The 16623-nt window shown below is 52.7% G+C and overlaps 1 protein-coding gene across 14 annotated transcripts in view; it reads left to right on the forward strand.

The window, feature by feature from the left end:
- The window catches only part of MCF2L (MCF.2 cell line derived transforming sequence like), a 169350-nt gene extending 155138 nt beyond the window's left edge, over positions 1–14212 (forward strand). For 11 of the 14 annotated variants that reach the window (XM_037042050.1, XM_037042051.1, XM_037042052.1 and 8 more), the window contains 12 exons: positions 115–207; positions 1133–1258; positions 2285–2506; positions 2725–2817; positions 4006–4084; positions 4264–4330; positions 5077–5195; positions 6627–6701; positions 10152–10273; positions 11861–11973; positions 12057–12160; positions 12296–14212. In XM_037042050.1, coding sequence (XP_036897945.1) covers positions 115–207; positions 1133–1258; positions 2285–2506; positions 2725–2817; positions 4006–4084; positions 4264–4330; positions 5077–5195; positions 6627–6701; positions 10152–10273; positions 11861–11973; positions 12057–12160; positions 12296–12381 — 1299 coding nt within the window. In that variant the 3' untranslated portion in view covers positions 12382–14212. Of the gene's footprint in view, positions 1–114; positions 208–1132; positions 1259–2284; positions 2507–2724; positions 2818–4005; positions 4085–4263; positions 4331–5076; positions 5196–5446; positions 5540–6626; positions 6702–10151; positions 10274–11860; positions 11974–12056; positions 12161–12295 lie in introns of all 14 variants that reach the window. The other 3 variants (XM_037042053.1, XM_037042060.1, XM_037042064.1) reach the window with 2 other exon arrangements.
- Positions 14213–16623: the final 2411 nt, after the last annotated feature.

Genomic DNA, 16623 nt, shown 5'->3' on the forward strand with positions numbered 1-16623 from the left:
GTGGCCAGTGGGCCACAGGTTGGACACCCCCGCTAGAGTATAATCTCCTCGACTAATTGACTCTCAAACGAAGAATAACGGAAACCGTCTAAACCAGAGGTTCGGTGGTTTTAGGAATGCCAGAAGAAACTGGACCACAAGCTGAGTCTGGACTCCTACCTGCTGAAGCCAGTCCAGAGGATCACCAAATACCAACTGCTCCTTAAGGTGAGACACCGGGCAGCCACGCCTGGCTGGGCAGCCCCTGGAGACCCCCCTCCTGGAGTGGCCACACTGTGGCCACCTTCACTGCCACATTCCCCTCCAAGCCACACCCGCCCGGCCACGGCTGCCCCATGGTCTCTGAGCCGCCTTCCTCCCATCTCTGTGAGGGCCGGGCTCTCCCAGACCTTTGAGGCAGCCTCCTGTGTGCTGGCCATCTTTAGGGCAAAGGCAGGGACACCAAGGTGGACAGATGGACAAACCCCACCCCATGGAGCACAGGCTCAAAGGGCCCCCACCCGACACTGGCCTGTGCTCCCACACTGGCCTTCTCAGCCAGGCCTGGCCCATGTCGGCTATCTTTGTGGGCCCAGCACAGGCAGCATTACAGGCTGGAGGGAGCGAGCTAGCAGACATGGAGTGTGCCTGCGTAATGAGCAGATGTTCGCTCAGGTGTTGAATTTGAAAGGAAGAAGTAACCAGTTTAGAAGTGGGGAGACAGGCAACAGAGTTCTCAGTCTGAGTTTGCGGGGGTCAGAGCTGCACAAGGGTGCTGGCCCTGGGGGAGTGCAAGGGGCTTGCACTTGCCAAGCTCAGCTCACTGTCCACTGGCTCAGGGAGCGTCCCCAATTTGCAGCATCTGTCTAGCTGTTGTGGGGTGGGGTACAGGGGCTTCAGGGTGGTGGGGGACAACTTGTTGAACTGCTCCTAGGCCAGTGGTCCCCAGGCAGGCCCCACATCCCAGGAGGGTATGCGTGTCTACATGCATGCGTGGTCTTATCCTCACCAGTGATGACTGAGCAGGGAGCCACCAGGGTCTGCACTGCCGGGACAGAGCACTGGCGTTCCAGCAGCGCTCAAGGGAACGGTAGGGATCAGTGTCAGGATGAGTCTGTGAGCACAGCTTCTTCTCCCCACACCCCCCTCCCAGGAAATGTTGAAGTACAGTAAGAACTGCGAGGGGGCGGAGGACCTGCAGGAGGCACTGAGCTCCATCCTGGGCATCCTCAAGGCTGTAAATGACTCCATGCACCTCATCGCAATCACAGGCTATGATGTAAGGACCGCTGAGGGTGCTCCTGCGGTTCTCCACATGCTGCTGGAGGTGCTAAGGAGCCTGCTTGGGGGCGGGGCGGGGGGGGGCGATGTGGGGGCGGTCTGCCAGGCAGCAAGCTAAGGCGGGCCCAGAGCCAGAGCAGAGCTGTGCCCTTGAGCTTTAACAAGCATGCAAATCACCAGGAATCAGTCAAAACCCAGTCTGACTCAGGGGGTCTGGGCAGGTCTGCACAGGGGCTCGGCACCGTGTAAAGAAAATGAGGAAGTCTTCTCCTCCTGGAGGTGCACCTCGGAAACCCTCTTCATTCCTGGTCTTTCCCTGAGGTCGGCATGTCTCGGGAAACGGGTGTAAATCCATTTTCTCTGATGCTGCTTGTGGGCTGATAACATGTAACAAGTGGGCATTAAAGTCAGGTTTCTACCTTCTCCTCTGTATGCCTGTGTCAGGCCAATTATTAATAATTATTAATTATTAATTTGTTTGCATTTTTCTAAGTCTCTTCAGCACTCACATTCTAGGTTAGAGTATTTTTACAGCAGTTTCAGGTCCACAGCAAAATTTGAAGGAAGGTACAGAGATTTCCCATATACTCCTTGCCCCCCACCCCCCGACACAGCCTCCCCCATCATTAGCATCCCCACCAGAGTGGGACGTCTGTTACAATTAATGAACCAACACCAACACATCACTGTCCCCCAGAGTCCACAGTGTGCATCAGGGCCCACTCTGGGTGCTTGCGCATTCTGTGGGTTTGCACGAAATGCCTCATGCCGTGCGTCCACCGTGGGAGTTACCTTACCGAGTGGCTTCACTGCCCTCAGCACCCCTGCGCTCTGCCTACACACCCCTCCAGCCCCACTCATCTGTTACTGCCTCCATAGTTTTTCCTCTTTCCGAATGTGACGTAGTTGGAACCTGGAACGCAGCTTTCCCCAACGAGCTTCCTTCACTTGGCAACATGCCTCTAAGGCACCCCCGACGCTCATTCTGGGTTTTCAATGCTCCTCATGTTGCGCCACGTTTTAGGGGAATCTGAGTGACTTGGGGAAGCTGCTGATGCAGGGCTCGTTCAGTGTCTGGACGGACCACAAGAAGGGCCATACCAAGGTGAAGGACCTGGCCAGGTTCAAGCCCATGCAGCGACATCTGTTCCTGCACGAGAAGGCCGTGCTCTTCTGCAAGAAGCGAGAGGAGAACGGGGAGGGGTACGAGAAAGCCCCGTCCTACAGCTACAAGCAGTCCTTGAATGTGAGTAGGGCTTGTTCCCAGCAGCCGCGAACCTTCCTGGTGCCGGCCCTGGATCCTAGAGAGAAGGATCGGGACCGTTCCACGTCGTACCTGAGCCTTGGTCACGACGTCCGCCTTCTGGCACACGCCCCTTATCTTTGGGTGTGGGTGTCCCGGATTTCTGGCACCCCTAACCCCCATCTCAAAACTAACACCTGCCCCCTGTGGTGTGCTCTCAGATGACAGCCGTTGGCATAACGGAGAACGTGAAAGGTGATGCGAAGAAGTTTGAGATCTGGTACAATGCCAGGGAGGAAGTGTACATCATTCAGGTAGGACCCCAATCTTGCTCTCTCTGATCAGGCGCTAGGGCCTCCCGAGTCTCTTAGGATTGCCACTGAAAGGCTTCTAGTGAGACCTGGGGTCTAGAATCTTCCACGAAGTTTTAGTACCCAGCGGCCAGGAACACCGCCATTCATTTGGGGGCACTGCCCTGGACCATCTTAAACCTGAGCTGAACCCAGAGCAAAGTACAGGGAAGCACTCCAAGTTAGGGGTGTTAGAAGTGTCCTTCCAGAAAAATGAGCTCAGGCTCCTGCATCCCTGTAGGTGTGTTGGACGCCACGCTGGAGCACAGCTAGCCTCTGCCGCACCTACACGTAAGGCCAGGCCCTCCTGGCGGGAAGTGTGTTCTGAGTCCTTACCTGTCCTCGCCTTACTGGTGAAAGTGGGAGGTGGATAAGCCCATAGTACATTTGTGAGCCCATGCAAGACCCCAGGTGCCCTGTGATGGGTCAGCCAGCATGGGAAGGTGCCTCTCCCAGCTGCCATCAAACTTCTGGCCCACTGGGTGGTGTGGGCCCAGGGCTGTGTGGCAACCCGGTATCATACCATACTTACTGGTCTATAATTCACAACACACACCAGCACAGCCAGGCCCAAGGGCCCCCAAGGGCTGAGGTGAGAACGTGGCTCAACACTCGGGCTTTCCCCAGACCCAGGGTCTGCAAAGCTCAGCTGCCCACCCAGCACAGCCCCTCAGGCCCCCCACTTCACCAAGGCAGTATGAAGCCCTGGCCAGGGTTCACGCTCTTTGCAATCTCTCTCCCCCCGGGAAGTTTAGAATCCACTTGTGAGGTGGCAGAATCTGGCTATCTTTGTCCCCTAAAATGGCATCAGGGCCCCTTTCCAGAGAACATTACTCTCAAGGAACAGTGTATGCCACAGGGTCCTTCCACTGAGTCAGCCCTCAGTGGTTGTGCAAGCGTTTAGGCTGGCTCTCTGTCCACTGGCTGCTGGTGCAGTGCCCTGAGCCCTGTCGGATCAGGCCCTTGCCCGTGGGGGGAAGTCCCGAAGCAAGGGAATGTGCCGTGGTTTGCTCCCTTTTCTGTTCTCACCTACAGTGCTCTCATTGCCTATTTCTAAGATTGCCCTTAGAAGTTTCCAGAGTAAAAGGCCAAAGTATGTGTTTGTAGGGAATGAGACTCCTTAACCTCCTGGCATTTCTCTTGGATGGACAGGCACCAACCCCAGAGATTAAGGCAGCGTGGGTGAATGAGATTCGGAAGGTGCTGACCAGCCAGCTGCAGGCCTGTCGAGGTGAGGCTGTCTTTGGCTATCCTGTTCTGCTAGCTTTTGCTCCAGGGCCATTTTTACATAAATTCAAAGCAATCTCGCAATTTTTAGCAATTCAAGACCAAACGTAGCATTTAGAAGTAAATGTGCAGGGTTAAAGTTCATCAGCCCTGCATGGGCGGTGTGTTTGTGTCCTCCTGCAGAAGCCAGCCAGCACCGGGCCCTGGAACAGTCCCAGAGCTTGCCTCTGCCGGCCTCGTCCAACACGAGGTGAGGAACCCCTGCACTTGGAACACCGCCACTTTGTGGGGAGAGTCACAGTAGGCATTTGCATGGGCCACAAACTTTACTTGGCCCTTGTCACCTGACTCTCTTGGTTGTGGGATTACTTTGCGTCTGCCCAGTGCTCCTGGAGTGCTTCTCCTCTGGATTCACAGGCTGATGGGCCAATGCCCCTGGGCCAGCTTCGCTGTTGCAGGTCTCTGGCCCCATTCCCAGGCAGAGGCCAGTCCCTCTCGTTTCTTTCCGTCTGTGGGTTAGTTCTTTCCCAGGACGATCAGCATATGACAGGACAGTTCCCAGTAATAGTTCATCACTGGCATTTGAGTGACAGGAGCCCCTCTGACAGGGACCACTGGGGATGGAGACCCAGAGCCACAGCACACAGACGTGGGACACATCGCAGGCACCAGCCTTCACAATGGCTTTGTCAAACCCTTTCTGCCTTTACTTTCCTTATTTTGTACAATCACTACTTTTTGACATTATTGTTCCTGTTTCTACCTCTGAGCATTTGTGGAACAGGGTACGGTCGGTCTACATGGGTAATCTATAGAATGGTGGTTTTAAAAGAAAACGGCCCCTCTCCATCTCCCCCCAAAATAGACCGCCTCCTGCTCCATGGCTAAGAAGGTGGCTTTGTCCTCAATTAGGTCTGGATGCTTTGAATCCTGGAGGACAGTTTTCAGAAACTAACCAATGTTCTATTTCTTTTTCAATGTGTCTGATGTCATCAGTCCTTCGAAAGGGAATACAAGAAACGTCAAAAAGTTGGAAGAAAGAAAAACTGACCCCCTAAGTCTGGAAGGATATGTGAGCTCAACGACATTGCCAAAACCCCCCGAGAAGGGCAAAGGTGGGTGTCTGCGGCTATGGAGCCCAGGTGCACTGGGAGCGGCATCACAGGTGTCCATTAGCAGGTGTATCAGGGGTGCACAGCCTCCTGTGGGCCCAAAGGAGCGTTCGTAAGGCGTTCAGGGTGCCCTGACCTCTGCACAGACACTGGAACCCCCCCAACGAGCCCCTGCTTGACCTGGCCTGTGCCCTTTCCAGAGCCACCCTGGGTTGCGGACACCCTGTGCACTGTCCCTTTCTCTTCCTTTGTAGATGACACAGTCACTAGCTCTACCTCAGAAAGCTCTGCGCTTTCCAAGAAGCGCTTTACTCTGCAGGGCTTTGCTAACCTCAAGGGTCAGAAAGGTAAAAGGCACCCACCGAAAATCATTTTCTGGACATGTCCCTTGCCAAGGTGGCATGTCTGTCATCCATTTGTGTGGTGATCATTCATGAGGATGTTCTCGGGAAGGGCATCTGCCTGCTCCACCCACGCACAGCCATTCAGAAGCATTTTTCCACTGAATCACCTTTTTTACTGACATTGCTGGGTCTGCTGTACATGCAGCCGAAGTTCTCTTTTGGGGGCCTTTTTTTTGGAAAAGGTGAGGGGAACTTTTCTAAGGAAGGCTTGCTCAGAAATAACTTGTCATTCGCTTTTTTGGTCCAACTCCCCCCATTTCCTGCTTTTTCCTGTCCGTCCCTGTGGGCACTCATTGTCCCCGATGCAGTCACTCTGCACGGCCAGAAGCTGAAGAAGTGCTGGTATCAGCTGCCCCCGAAGGCCTCTAGTGCCCAGGGCAGCTGGAGGGTCCCTCGAAGGAGACCTCTAAAAGCTTGATCACCTTTGCGTGCTCCTGGACAATGAACTGAATGGAAGGGAGATACATCAGGTAGCTCAGGACGCAAGCCCAGAAGTTCCAGCTGGGCCTCACAGGGCTCTCTGCTGGACACTGAGAGCCAGTGTCATCCGGGTTCTTTTCATTGGGCCAGACGCTGGTCCAAAAGATTATTTCCCCAATGTATAAAATACTTCTTTTCCCCAATCTATAGAACACTTTTAAGTCAGCCTCAAACTAAAAAAAAAAGACAAATTCTGGTACCACATACTTTGCTAATTATGGAGAGTAAGTGCATAGCTGAGAAAATGCACCTAGAACTCGGAAAATGAACCGAGACAGCCCCCGAATGATGATACCGATTGCTACAGTCACGGCACGCCGGGCCTCATCTCTCCTTACCCCTCACGCTCTCTGTCCACCTGCAGGATCCTCCAGCCAGCTTGGCCTGGTTCCCAGGAAGCTGCTTTGAGTCAGTGACAGTCAGCCTTTCGATGTCTGTGTCTCATCCCAGCATGAAAGCACTCTCCCATGGCCTCCTCAGAGCTCTGCATGCTGTTCCTCACTCTCTCTCTTCTCTCCTGTTATATTTTTGCCTCTTCCTCCTTCTGCAGCTTCTCCTACCAGTCCTGACAAAAAAGCTAAGCGACATGAAGTTAAGAGCGATCCAACGCCTTTTGGTTTACAAGGTAGAGTGGCTCAACCTTCTGGACACAGTCTGCCACCCATTCTCCCGTCCGGTTAGGGATGCTGTCTGTCTTGCCATTACACGTCATCTAGAATGTAGACAAAGTAGGTCGCTGCTCACCTCATTGAGTAGGAAGCAAACTCATTGTTTTGTTCCAACGCACAGTGCTCTGGCCACAGATACTATGATGACATCACGTGTCTTGGGTGACCTCCTCACACCAAGTCTGCCTGGAACCTACAGAACTACCCACTGGCTGCTAGTCCAAGACTGCTGAGACCTGGCTGGTGTTTGGGTTGGGTTGGGTTGGACTTTATTACCCAATGGCTTCATAGGGAGCAAGGTACCCCTGTCCACAGGCCCCCGCTGCTCCTGCCGCCCCCAGCTTTACTAGTTTGTCCCAACGCTTCTTGGTGGAAACACGGGACATGGCAGCTGCGGGATCCCATCAGGCCTCCCATTTCATGAGGAGATGACCGATCATGCAGACAGATGGGGTCAAGCTCTATGCTGGGAATCGGGCCTCCTCCTTTCTTGCCCTCTCGTATTGCAAGGGCAAACTCCCCCACCCGTGCCACCCAGGGAAACCCAGAGAGTTTCCCGGTCCAGGGAAGATTGCGCTTTGTGAATCTTTTGCAAACAATCACGAAGGTTCCCCAGGAGCGTACACGGAACCAGAATCCCCCCACACACACTGCCAGAGCCACCCAGAGGACACCCAACGCCCCCTCTGGCCTCAGACCAGGCTCTGCTCCCTGGGGACCCAGGCTGCAGCCCTTACGCTGTCCCAGGACCTGGCAGCTCAGAGGCCAGAGGCCGATCCTTTCCAGCAGCCTTCACGTGGGTGACACCCAGCCTGCCCCAGGTGCTTGGGTAAAAAAGTCATTTCTCTCCTGGAAAGGGCTATTTTTGTCCCTTACACATTTTCTATTTGAGACCTGAGGCCTCTCCCCTGCGGTCTGTCCCTGTGCTGGAGGCTGGCGAGGGGCGGTAGTGAGTGCGGCCTTGGCACATCCCAGAGCCACTCAGCTGCGGCTTGTACTTCTTCTTAGCCAAATTTCGTCCCCTCTACAAGCTCGAGTGTTCATCCGTACAGTGAAGACAAGGCCGTCTCACGGGGTCACAGAGGATGTGGGTGAGAGTCCTGAGCACAGCGCCTGGGGCTCAGCAGCCAGTGCTCCGCCTCCTCATCCCCGTGGTCACTGATCACCTCCGGGATTGCAGCAGGTGCATCCCTGCCGCACCCAGAGCCCCCCTCGCAAAGGCTGCAGTGCTTCCTGGAAAGCTTCGTCGGTCCTTGTGTGATTCAATATCAAAACAGGGACTCTTACAGGAAGTTGAGGTGACCATGTTCGGGGTCACCTTGGCCCAATGTCCTCCTGCAAAATCCCCACCATCTTATGTAGATTGGAGAGCGATGCTGCCCTGGTCCGAGGCTCTGACACTGACCAACGATAGCATCCTCTCATTTCACACTTTGTGGCCCAGGCACACTCAGGTCTCAGAACTTTCTGTTTATTCTTTTGTCACACTGTTTTAAGACAGTGATGCCCCTGAAGCCTGTTAAAGAGCTTTACCCAGAGGCTCCTGAGCAGAGAAGGGAGTAACCACAGGCCTCGATGCTGCTGTTTCTAGAAAGCCTGCCTTTCTCCCCAGGCACCAGAGGGCAGAGTTCGTCACACACACAACCCTGTGGCTCTCTGAAGCACAGGCTAACCTAAGGCCCCTTGGCCAGGCAGCCCTGCCTGCTCTGCCCATAGAACAGCTTCGCCTTCCTGTCCTCACTGGCCTCAGACTTCTGCCTGTTTTGCCAGAAACCCCACTGTTATCTATAGGTGATGGGGGGCAGGGGGAAGATGTTTGTATCCAGGCTACTGTCACTGTGACCCTCTTAGTGTCCCCTGCCCAGTGCTCTGATTAGTGTCCCACACTGTGGGACAATTCCAGATGTGCCTGAAGCAGGCAAGGGTGGGTGGTTTGTAGCTGGAAACGTGCAGCCCCCAATTCGTGCACAGACACAAGCCTGGGAGGGACGTTGGCAGTGCCGTGCTCGGCGCACCCCCCTTTCTCCCAACCTGCTGCAGTGTTCGAAGGGGCTTCCAGGGCTGCTGGCATCCGCTGGCTTCTTTGGCTCTGAGGATATAGGTGCACGCATGCATTCTTCCAGGAGCTCGCTGTTCTGCTGGCTGATGGGGAACTCTGGGCCCCAGCTCCCTTTTCTAGGAAGGCAATGATGGCTTTCTATTGCTTCGTCATCACAAGGTTTTCATTGCCAAGCTTAAACATTCTCAGCCTTGGGGACCGGCCATTACACAGCCTGCCCCTTTGCAGCCCCGACTTTACAAAGGGGAGCATGCATTTGCGCTCGACTAGTGATGGTTCCTTCACACCCAGCACCCTCTCTTTCTCAGGGAAAAGCTTGCTTCCAGCTACCACCAATGTAACTTGGAACTGGATGTGCCCAAGGCCAGATGTTACAAGCAGTCTGCTTATTGCCCACATTCACTCGCTTCCTGTTGAAATGCGGTTTAAGACCATGTGGGGGCTGTGATCAAATACCAGAGGAGTCCAACTTCAGCTTGGTGCTCTATTACTGGCATTTATTACATTTATTCAGAACCGGGAATTCATCACTTCCTATCTCCTCACAACTGACTTGCATTCCCCACCCCCCAAATGGGAAAAACAGTTGCTTCTCTTTGGGGATCCTTGCCAGCAGAGGTGCTAATGAAGGAATATATGTATCTTATAAAGTCTAAAAGGAAAGCTTTCTTCCCCTCATTTTCTGGCCAGTGGAGATGGTTAGAGCTCATGCAGGTTGGCTTTGCAGCCCAACAGCCTGGGCCAGGGTCCCAGCTTTGTCTCCGTGGTCCGAAGAAGCTCAGACACATGACAGTGTCAGTCCCGTGAGGGTCACAACCCCCTTACCTCACGTGTCAGAGCTGGGAGTGTGTCTGGAGCAGGGCTGTCGGTGAGCCTCAGCCATTCGTGGGAGGAACTCGTCTGGCCCATTCTGGTGGGTGTTGAGTGGTACAAGCGCTCACTGAAAACATCTTCCCTTCCATGTGTTGGCTCCAACACAGAGGAGTGGCAGCACCTCCAGCTGGTGGCCTTTCAGGGTCTCTGTGCTCCTCTAGGAAGCCGCAGGGCCTGCTGGAGAAGTGCACAGCCATCCAGGGGCGGGCTGGCAGCTCCTTTCTCCCCACTGATTGGCCCGACAGTGGAAGCAGGTTCTCTGGACCCCATCTCCCTGGACTCTTTGCACAGATGAAGCAAACATCACAGGCATTTCAGAAATCAGCAGTGTGCCCTGCAGTCTTTACAAGCTCCTGGGAAGAGGGTGGGCTCCACGTGGGTGGCACATTTCGGGGATTGCAGAGACTTTAGTAGATCATCCTCAGACAGGCTCGTCACTGAGGGCAGTCCTCACTGAAGCCTGTTTCTCTCTCAGGTTGGAGCAAAACGTCTCACCCACTGGAGGCCCCTGAGGACAATGACGGCTGGTCGAGTGCTGAGGAGCCAATTAATTCCTCAGATGCAGAGGAAGAAGGCGGAGTGGGCCCCAGGAAGCTGGTAATCTTGGCTCTCCCAGGGCAGTCAGCCTGGCTCTGCTGGTCCCCAAAGCTCCAGCCTGGTAGTCTGCAGTTCCCATGGCCAGTGGGAAGGACTCCTAGGTGCCAGGACTCCCTGTGGCCCTGTGGCCCCACCTCTCTGTTAGTTCACCACCATCAGACCACCACACGAGGAGGCTGTCCTTCAAAGGGAACCACGCCCACCAATTTGCCCCTCGGGAAAGTGGAATGTTCCCATAAGTGTCCTTATAGCTATGTGTGCGCCTCTGTCTCATTCTGAAGAGAGGAACACTGTCTTCAGGTTTTGCACTCTAAACAAGGTCCTGTTATAACTTGCGCGTCAGGGAGAAGCTATTTACATATTAAGTCATTACCATCGGGGTCGTGCCAACGGGAACTTCCTGCACACACAGTGCCATCCTGGCTCTAGCGCCAGGGCTGTCGCAGCCCACAGGGCATCCCAGAACGGGGTGGCGGGGCAGACACAAGCCAATGGATGAAACAGGGAGAGTCTCAGCATGGTCAGGGTGGCCTTGCCCTAGAGGCCTGAGGGGAGGAGAGCCACACGGGGGGACACAGGAGGCACCGGGGAGCCCAGGCACGGGGGGCGGGGGGCCGGCAGGAGGACACTGAGGCAGGCTCACAGGGAGAGCGGGGCAGGAGGTGGGTGGGCTCTGGAGGCCAAGTAGTCTCCTGTGGGGTCAGGATTCTGCTCTCAGTGTAGCAGGGGACATGATTTTGGCTGCTCAGGGCTTGTTGGGGCCAATGCCGATCACCCTGAGAGGGCATGGCAGCTCCAATGAGGATAAAGGACTCCGACCCTCGACATCCTGGCTTCCAAACCCTGTAGCCCTGCAGCCCCATCTTGCAGTTCAGCCATGTGCCGTCACATGTTGTCTTGTTTCCAGCTGAGGCTTGAGGTCCCCCCATGCACCATCAGAACAGCTTGCTCTTCTGAGGGCCCACACCCTCTACAAAGAACACTGTCCACAAATACGTGTTGAGTGTCTACTGTGTGAGGCACTTTTCTAGGCGCTGAAGACAAAACAGCCCAAAATAGACAAGAATGTCCTCTATAGGGAGGCAAAACAATAATAATAAAGTAAAATATATAGCACTTAGATGAGGGTGGCTGCCATTTCAGAAAGGAGGCAAGAGCATTCCAGGAGGAGGGAACAGCAGGTGCAAAGATCCTGGGGCCAACGGGTATGCTTGGAGTATTTGTGACCTGCTCAGTGTTGCAGAAGTAGAAGGGGCAGCAGAGCAAGGCCAGACCACCAGGAACAAGCTGCAGGCACTCTGTGGGTCAAGTAGGGGGTTTTGGTGGTTTTTTGTTTGTTTGTTTGTTTTTTAACATGGTCACAATATGGGACCTAGCATCTTTTACAACTAAGAGACCTTCCCCATTTAAGGCAGTCATTACACCAGATGCTCCCCAAATGGTGGGGCTCTGACAAAGTACTCATGTCTTCCCTTTTTTCTACCACTGGACCTTTGAAGGCCACTCCAGTCTGTTGCTGAATAGTCACTGTGGCCTGCGTTCAGTGCCTGCAGGCAGAAGCAGAGGGCTTTATGTCTTTCTCCGCAGGTTCCGGGGAAGTACACCATCGTGGTGGACGATGAGAAGGGAGGCCCCAACACGCTTGCTGTGAGGAGCGGAGACATGGTGGAGGTGGTTCAGGAGGGAGACGAGGGCCTTTGGTAAGATGCCCCACGGGGTGCTTTCCCTGAAGCCACTCTGGGCACATGGGCTGAAGCCAATGACCGGCCCACACCCCCCACAGGTATGTCAGGAACCTGACCTCCAGCAAGGAGGGCTGGGTGCCGGCCAGCAGCCTGTCCGTGCTCCTCAGCAAGTCCAGCTCAGCACAGTGCTTGAGCAGCTCAGGTAAGACCCCCCGTTCCACGCTGACCGTGCCCTGAGCCCACCGGGTTTCACAGCCTTGAGCCTGTTTTAACAAGAAAGAGGGACTTGCGTGCACACGCACAGAGCCGAAGCCGTTCTCGCCTGGTTTTCCCGCAGAGTCCAGCACAGGGTCCGCTCTGCTGAGCAACTCCTCCAGCTGCAGCGAGAGCTGCGGCGGCCCCCTCTCTGACCTGCAGGGGTAGCGCCGGCCGGGCCCCCAGTGCAGGAGACCAGCCTGCGAGCCTCTAAGTTTTCCTTTGCTTGGGCTTGCCTAGTTTGGTGAGGGGACGATGCTCTGATGCGCCCTGGGAAAGGAGGACCCTGACAAGACCCGAACAATGAGCTGCCTGCTGCCCACCGAAACTCATGGTGCAGGACACGGGGGGCATTCAGAGGAGTGGTTCAGGAAGATTCTGCCCTCCAGCCTCCAAGCCAGGATTCCCTCCCAGGGCACAGAAACCGGTTCCCATGGAAAGACCAGCACACCAAGCTTCCTTGGAACATCTGAACAAACAGAGCGTGGCTGCAGGCCGGCAGACCACCTGTGCAGAAGGGCTCTGGGCGGGGGCTGTCTGCCAGGCCTCTGCCAGGCAGCCAGGAGGAGCCGGTCCCAACCGCTCTGCTTTGGTTTCTGACCTGCCCGGTCTGGTGCTTTCTGCGGGGATGTGCACTGCGGGGCTGCTTCCGAGAGAAGTGACTGATTCACCAACCCAACAGCTTGAAGAGAGAGGGGGTGGGGGGACTATTTTGTCTTTTACAAGTTTTTTTTAAAGCAGGGGTTAACCCCATGGCCATTTTTTGGTGGTACTTTGGCCTCTAATCTTTACCAAGAATCACTGTGTTTACATGAAATGACAATTTGATACTGCGTTTGATATAAAACTATTTTTTTGTTACTGGGGTTTACATTACAGCACGTTGTTTATGCCCTGAATGATTTGGGGGACTCTCTCATGGAGATCGACGGCGCTCTCCGAGCCCACCCCGTGACGGGAATGAAAACACATCCTTGATAAGAGCAAGCAGCATTTCTACAAAGGAAAGCAGTTAGAAACCAAGAAAATTTCCTTACCCGGGTAGTTGATTTTCAAAAGAAAATTTAAAATACTAACCTTCTTTTCTACAAAAAAAAATAATGAGGACTCTTGGGTTTTTTTAACACACGTCACTGAATTAGGATTTTTTATTGTTTTTAAAGACTACGCGAAGATGCAGTTTTCGCAGGGTCTCATCTGAACCAATGACATCACATGCAGCTGGGTGAGAACCTGAGCTCACCTCACCTCTGCCTCCTTCCCAACCTCCCCCCCCACCCGCCCCGGCACAGGCCGCGAGATCGCCCTGCGCATGCTGTGTGGGACCACCCTAAATACAGAAAACTAAAGGTGCAGAGTTGTCTTATTCCAATCAATGCAGAACTGGGAAGAAAGCTCTTCTGTTTTACCTGTTTTGTGTTTCAGAAACAAATTCTGTTCTTTGGCAACGCTCTCTGTGTGCGGTCGGGGCAGATATTTTTATATGTGTGTATATATGTGGATGTGTGTACATATGTATCCAATGTAAGGGACGTATTTATAGCCTCCATGCTGCTGGCAATGTGTCACTTTCCAGCCCTCCCCGAGCCCCAGGCCCTACTGGAGCTGAGGCCAGCAGGCTTCCTCCCCACCACCCCCACATGCAAGGCCGTCCTCGCCCACCAGGCCTCTCTGGAGTGTGGTAATAAAATGAAACAACGTGTCAGACTTGGCAGCTTTTCTTCTGGTGTATAAGTTATTTGAAAAATAATGTGTCTCGTAATTTAATTAATATATGGATTGTTCAGACGCCGTTCCTGCCATCTCGGCCTGGGACTGGCCACCACTCTGTGATCTCTTCCTGTAAAGGCACTTTAAAACTCCATGTTTCGGCCACTGTTCTTTTCTTCCCCTGCGGATGTAAACAAAATTTAAAAACCAGAACCCTTTATTGTATGGATGAAGTTTGAATAAATACCAGCAGCTCTTGCTGTCTGCCTTCATCTGCAAAGGCACCGAGTTCCTTCTGTCTTCAGTTCGCAAAACTGTGGTGTCTTCTTTTGCTCATCTACTCCCAGGAGGGCAAGAACGTGTTGAGACAGACATACGGCAGGCAGTGAGCACAGCCTAGGTACGTTTCCTACGCTTCACCTTGTCAGAAAGTAGTCAAGGTAGAACAACAACAAGCTTATGTGTGCCAACAATGTAAAGGTCACAAAAGAAATGTAGAATTGCCATGCCCGAACAAGAACACAGCTGGTGACTTTCAAACCAGAAAGGCGGAGCAGACGAGAGGGTTGTCGATCCCACAGCAGAGGAGCAGGGTGTGGAGGGGGGAATCATGGTGGACAGGAACACGGAAGACGGTGGAAGAGAAACGTCCCGATAGTTCTCAGCCACAACCAATGTCATTATGTGAAACTGACCTATGGAAGGAGTATCAAATTGGGTGTAACAACTGCTAAAAGAGACCATAAAACAAAATTATAGAGAGGTTGAAAATAAAGGAAAGAAAAAAGAGAAAGCAGACAAACTCAAAGCAAAAGGACGCTGGGATAACAATATTGATAACACATGAAATTAAATTTAGACCTTGTATTAACAAGTATGCTAGAAAGAGAGCAATGATCGGCAGTCATGGGCGAAAATTTAGTTATCTCACAGAAATTAATACACATTTGTCCATAACGATAGAAAAAATGCATTACTTTCCAACATGCATGGAATATACCCAAATATCTACAAACCAATGAAAAACCAGTTTTAAAGGTTAGGAGAGAAATACTGTTGGAAAGGACTAGGTAGGACTAGGCAGAATTATGCATCTCAGAGCTCACAAGTGCAGCTAACACGTAGTTCAGAGTGGCGTGGATAGCCCCCGTGTGTTTAGTATTTTATGTGACAACATTGATGAGTTGACCATTTAAAGAAGCTGAAAATAAGACCAATAGAACCCAAAGAAAGTATAAAGGAGGAATTAGAACAATTCAGAGAAGAAAATAATAAAATCATGACAAATTAATAAAATCAAAACCTTATTCCTTGGAAAATAATAAAATACAGCAATTTATAGAAAAAAAACTGATAACCTTTACAACACACAGAGGCTTTAGAATGAGAGGACCATTATGAACAACTTTCTGCCAATACATTTGAAAACAAAGTAGGATTTTTTTAAAGAAGGCAAATTGTTCACATTAATTAGGGAGAAATAAAATACTTGGGTGGATGAATAATACAGAAATTGACTTGCAGTTTAAGAAAATTACCCCAGGTCCCGGACTCAGATGGTGCTTTGGGGTTAGCTATTCCTTTAAGGAGAAGAATCCAGGGAAAGTCAAGGGCAGAGATGCCCCCAGAAAGAGCCCTGCCTGGGAGGTGGTCAAACACCCCTTTCCTTCCTCCCTCCCTCCTCCACAAGTACATTCCTGTATAATTAAATTCCTGAATTAAGCAATCATTAAAAATTCCAAATTTGATCAATAAAACATCTCCTCTAAGGACTAATTCTTCCATCTGGGGAATGGGCTGGGACCCTGCCAAAAATAAGCAGAGCTGGGGTGCCCAGTTTCCACCCACCCACAGAAAGGATGTGATTTCTGGAGAAGCAGCCCAGGCCCCCGGAGGTGGGAGGCCAGGGTAACCCGGCATCCTGGGGAACCTTTTTCTGCCTGGCAGTGCCCCTGGGTTCTGGGACCACAAGGACAGGACAGGACAAGACCCGGATGCCAGGGGCACAGGGAGTGCCACCTGAAGCCAAAACGGAGTTGGTGGTTCAACTAGGGGCGGATACCCCTCCAAGGGGAGGACAGCCCCACTGGCCTCCTCTGTGGCCCTCTTCAAAACAGTAACATTCACACCCAAAATGTGCTCTCCTTTGACCAGTATTATTATTGTAGGCGATGGTTTTTCACTGCAGCTTAACCCTGTTTTCCCAATTGCAGTCATAAGTCCTGTGGGCTTCAAAATCCTAAATTGGCCCTGGCTGGTGCAGCTCAGTGGATTGAGCATGTGCCTGTGAAGCAAAGGGTTGCTGGTTCGATTCCAAGTCAGGACACATGCCTGGGTTGTAGGCCACAGTCGCCAGTAGGGGACACATGAGAGGCAACAACGACATATTGATGTGTCTCTCCCATTCTTTCTCCTTCCCATCCCCTCTCTCTAAAAATAAATAGATATTTTTTTAAATCCTAAATTGATTTGAGATGTTTATGGCCAGATGCGCACCCTAACACTGACGTTCCAGAGACAGAACCTCTGCTTCGGAGACTCAGTTGGCCATGCTCTCCAGGCCTGGTGTCCTGGGCTCAGGCCCTGTCCTTCTGGTTCTAATCCCCCTCCAGCATGCCTTTGGCCCAGAGTGTTTGGGAGGCTCTCCCTCCCCCATCCCTCTGGGCAATTTGAGAACTTTGCTCACCCCCCACACCCCGC

The sequence above is a fragment of the Sturnira hondurensis genome, unplaced genomic scaffold (assembly GCF_014824575.4).
Source record: "Sturnira hondurensis isolate 20B ecotype Veracruz unplaced genomic scaffold, ASM1482457v3 Scaffold0003681, whole genome shotgun sequence".
Classification (NCBI taxonomy): Eukaryota; Metazoa; Chordata; class Mammalia; order Chiroptera; family Phyllostomidae; genus Sturnira; species Sturnira hondurensis.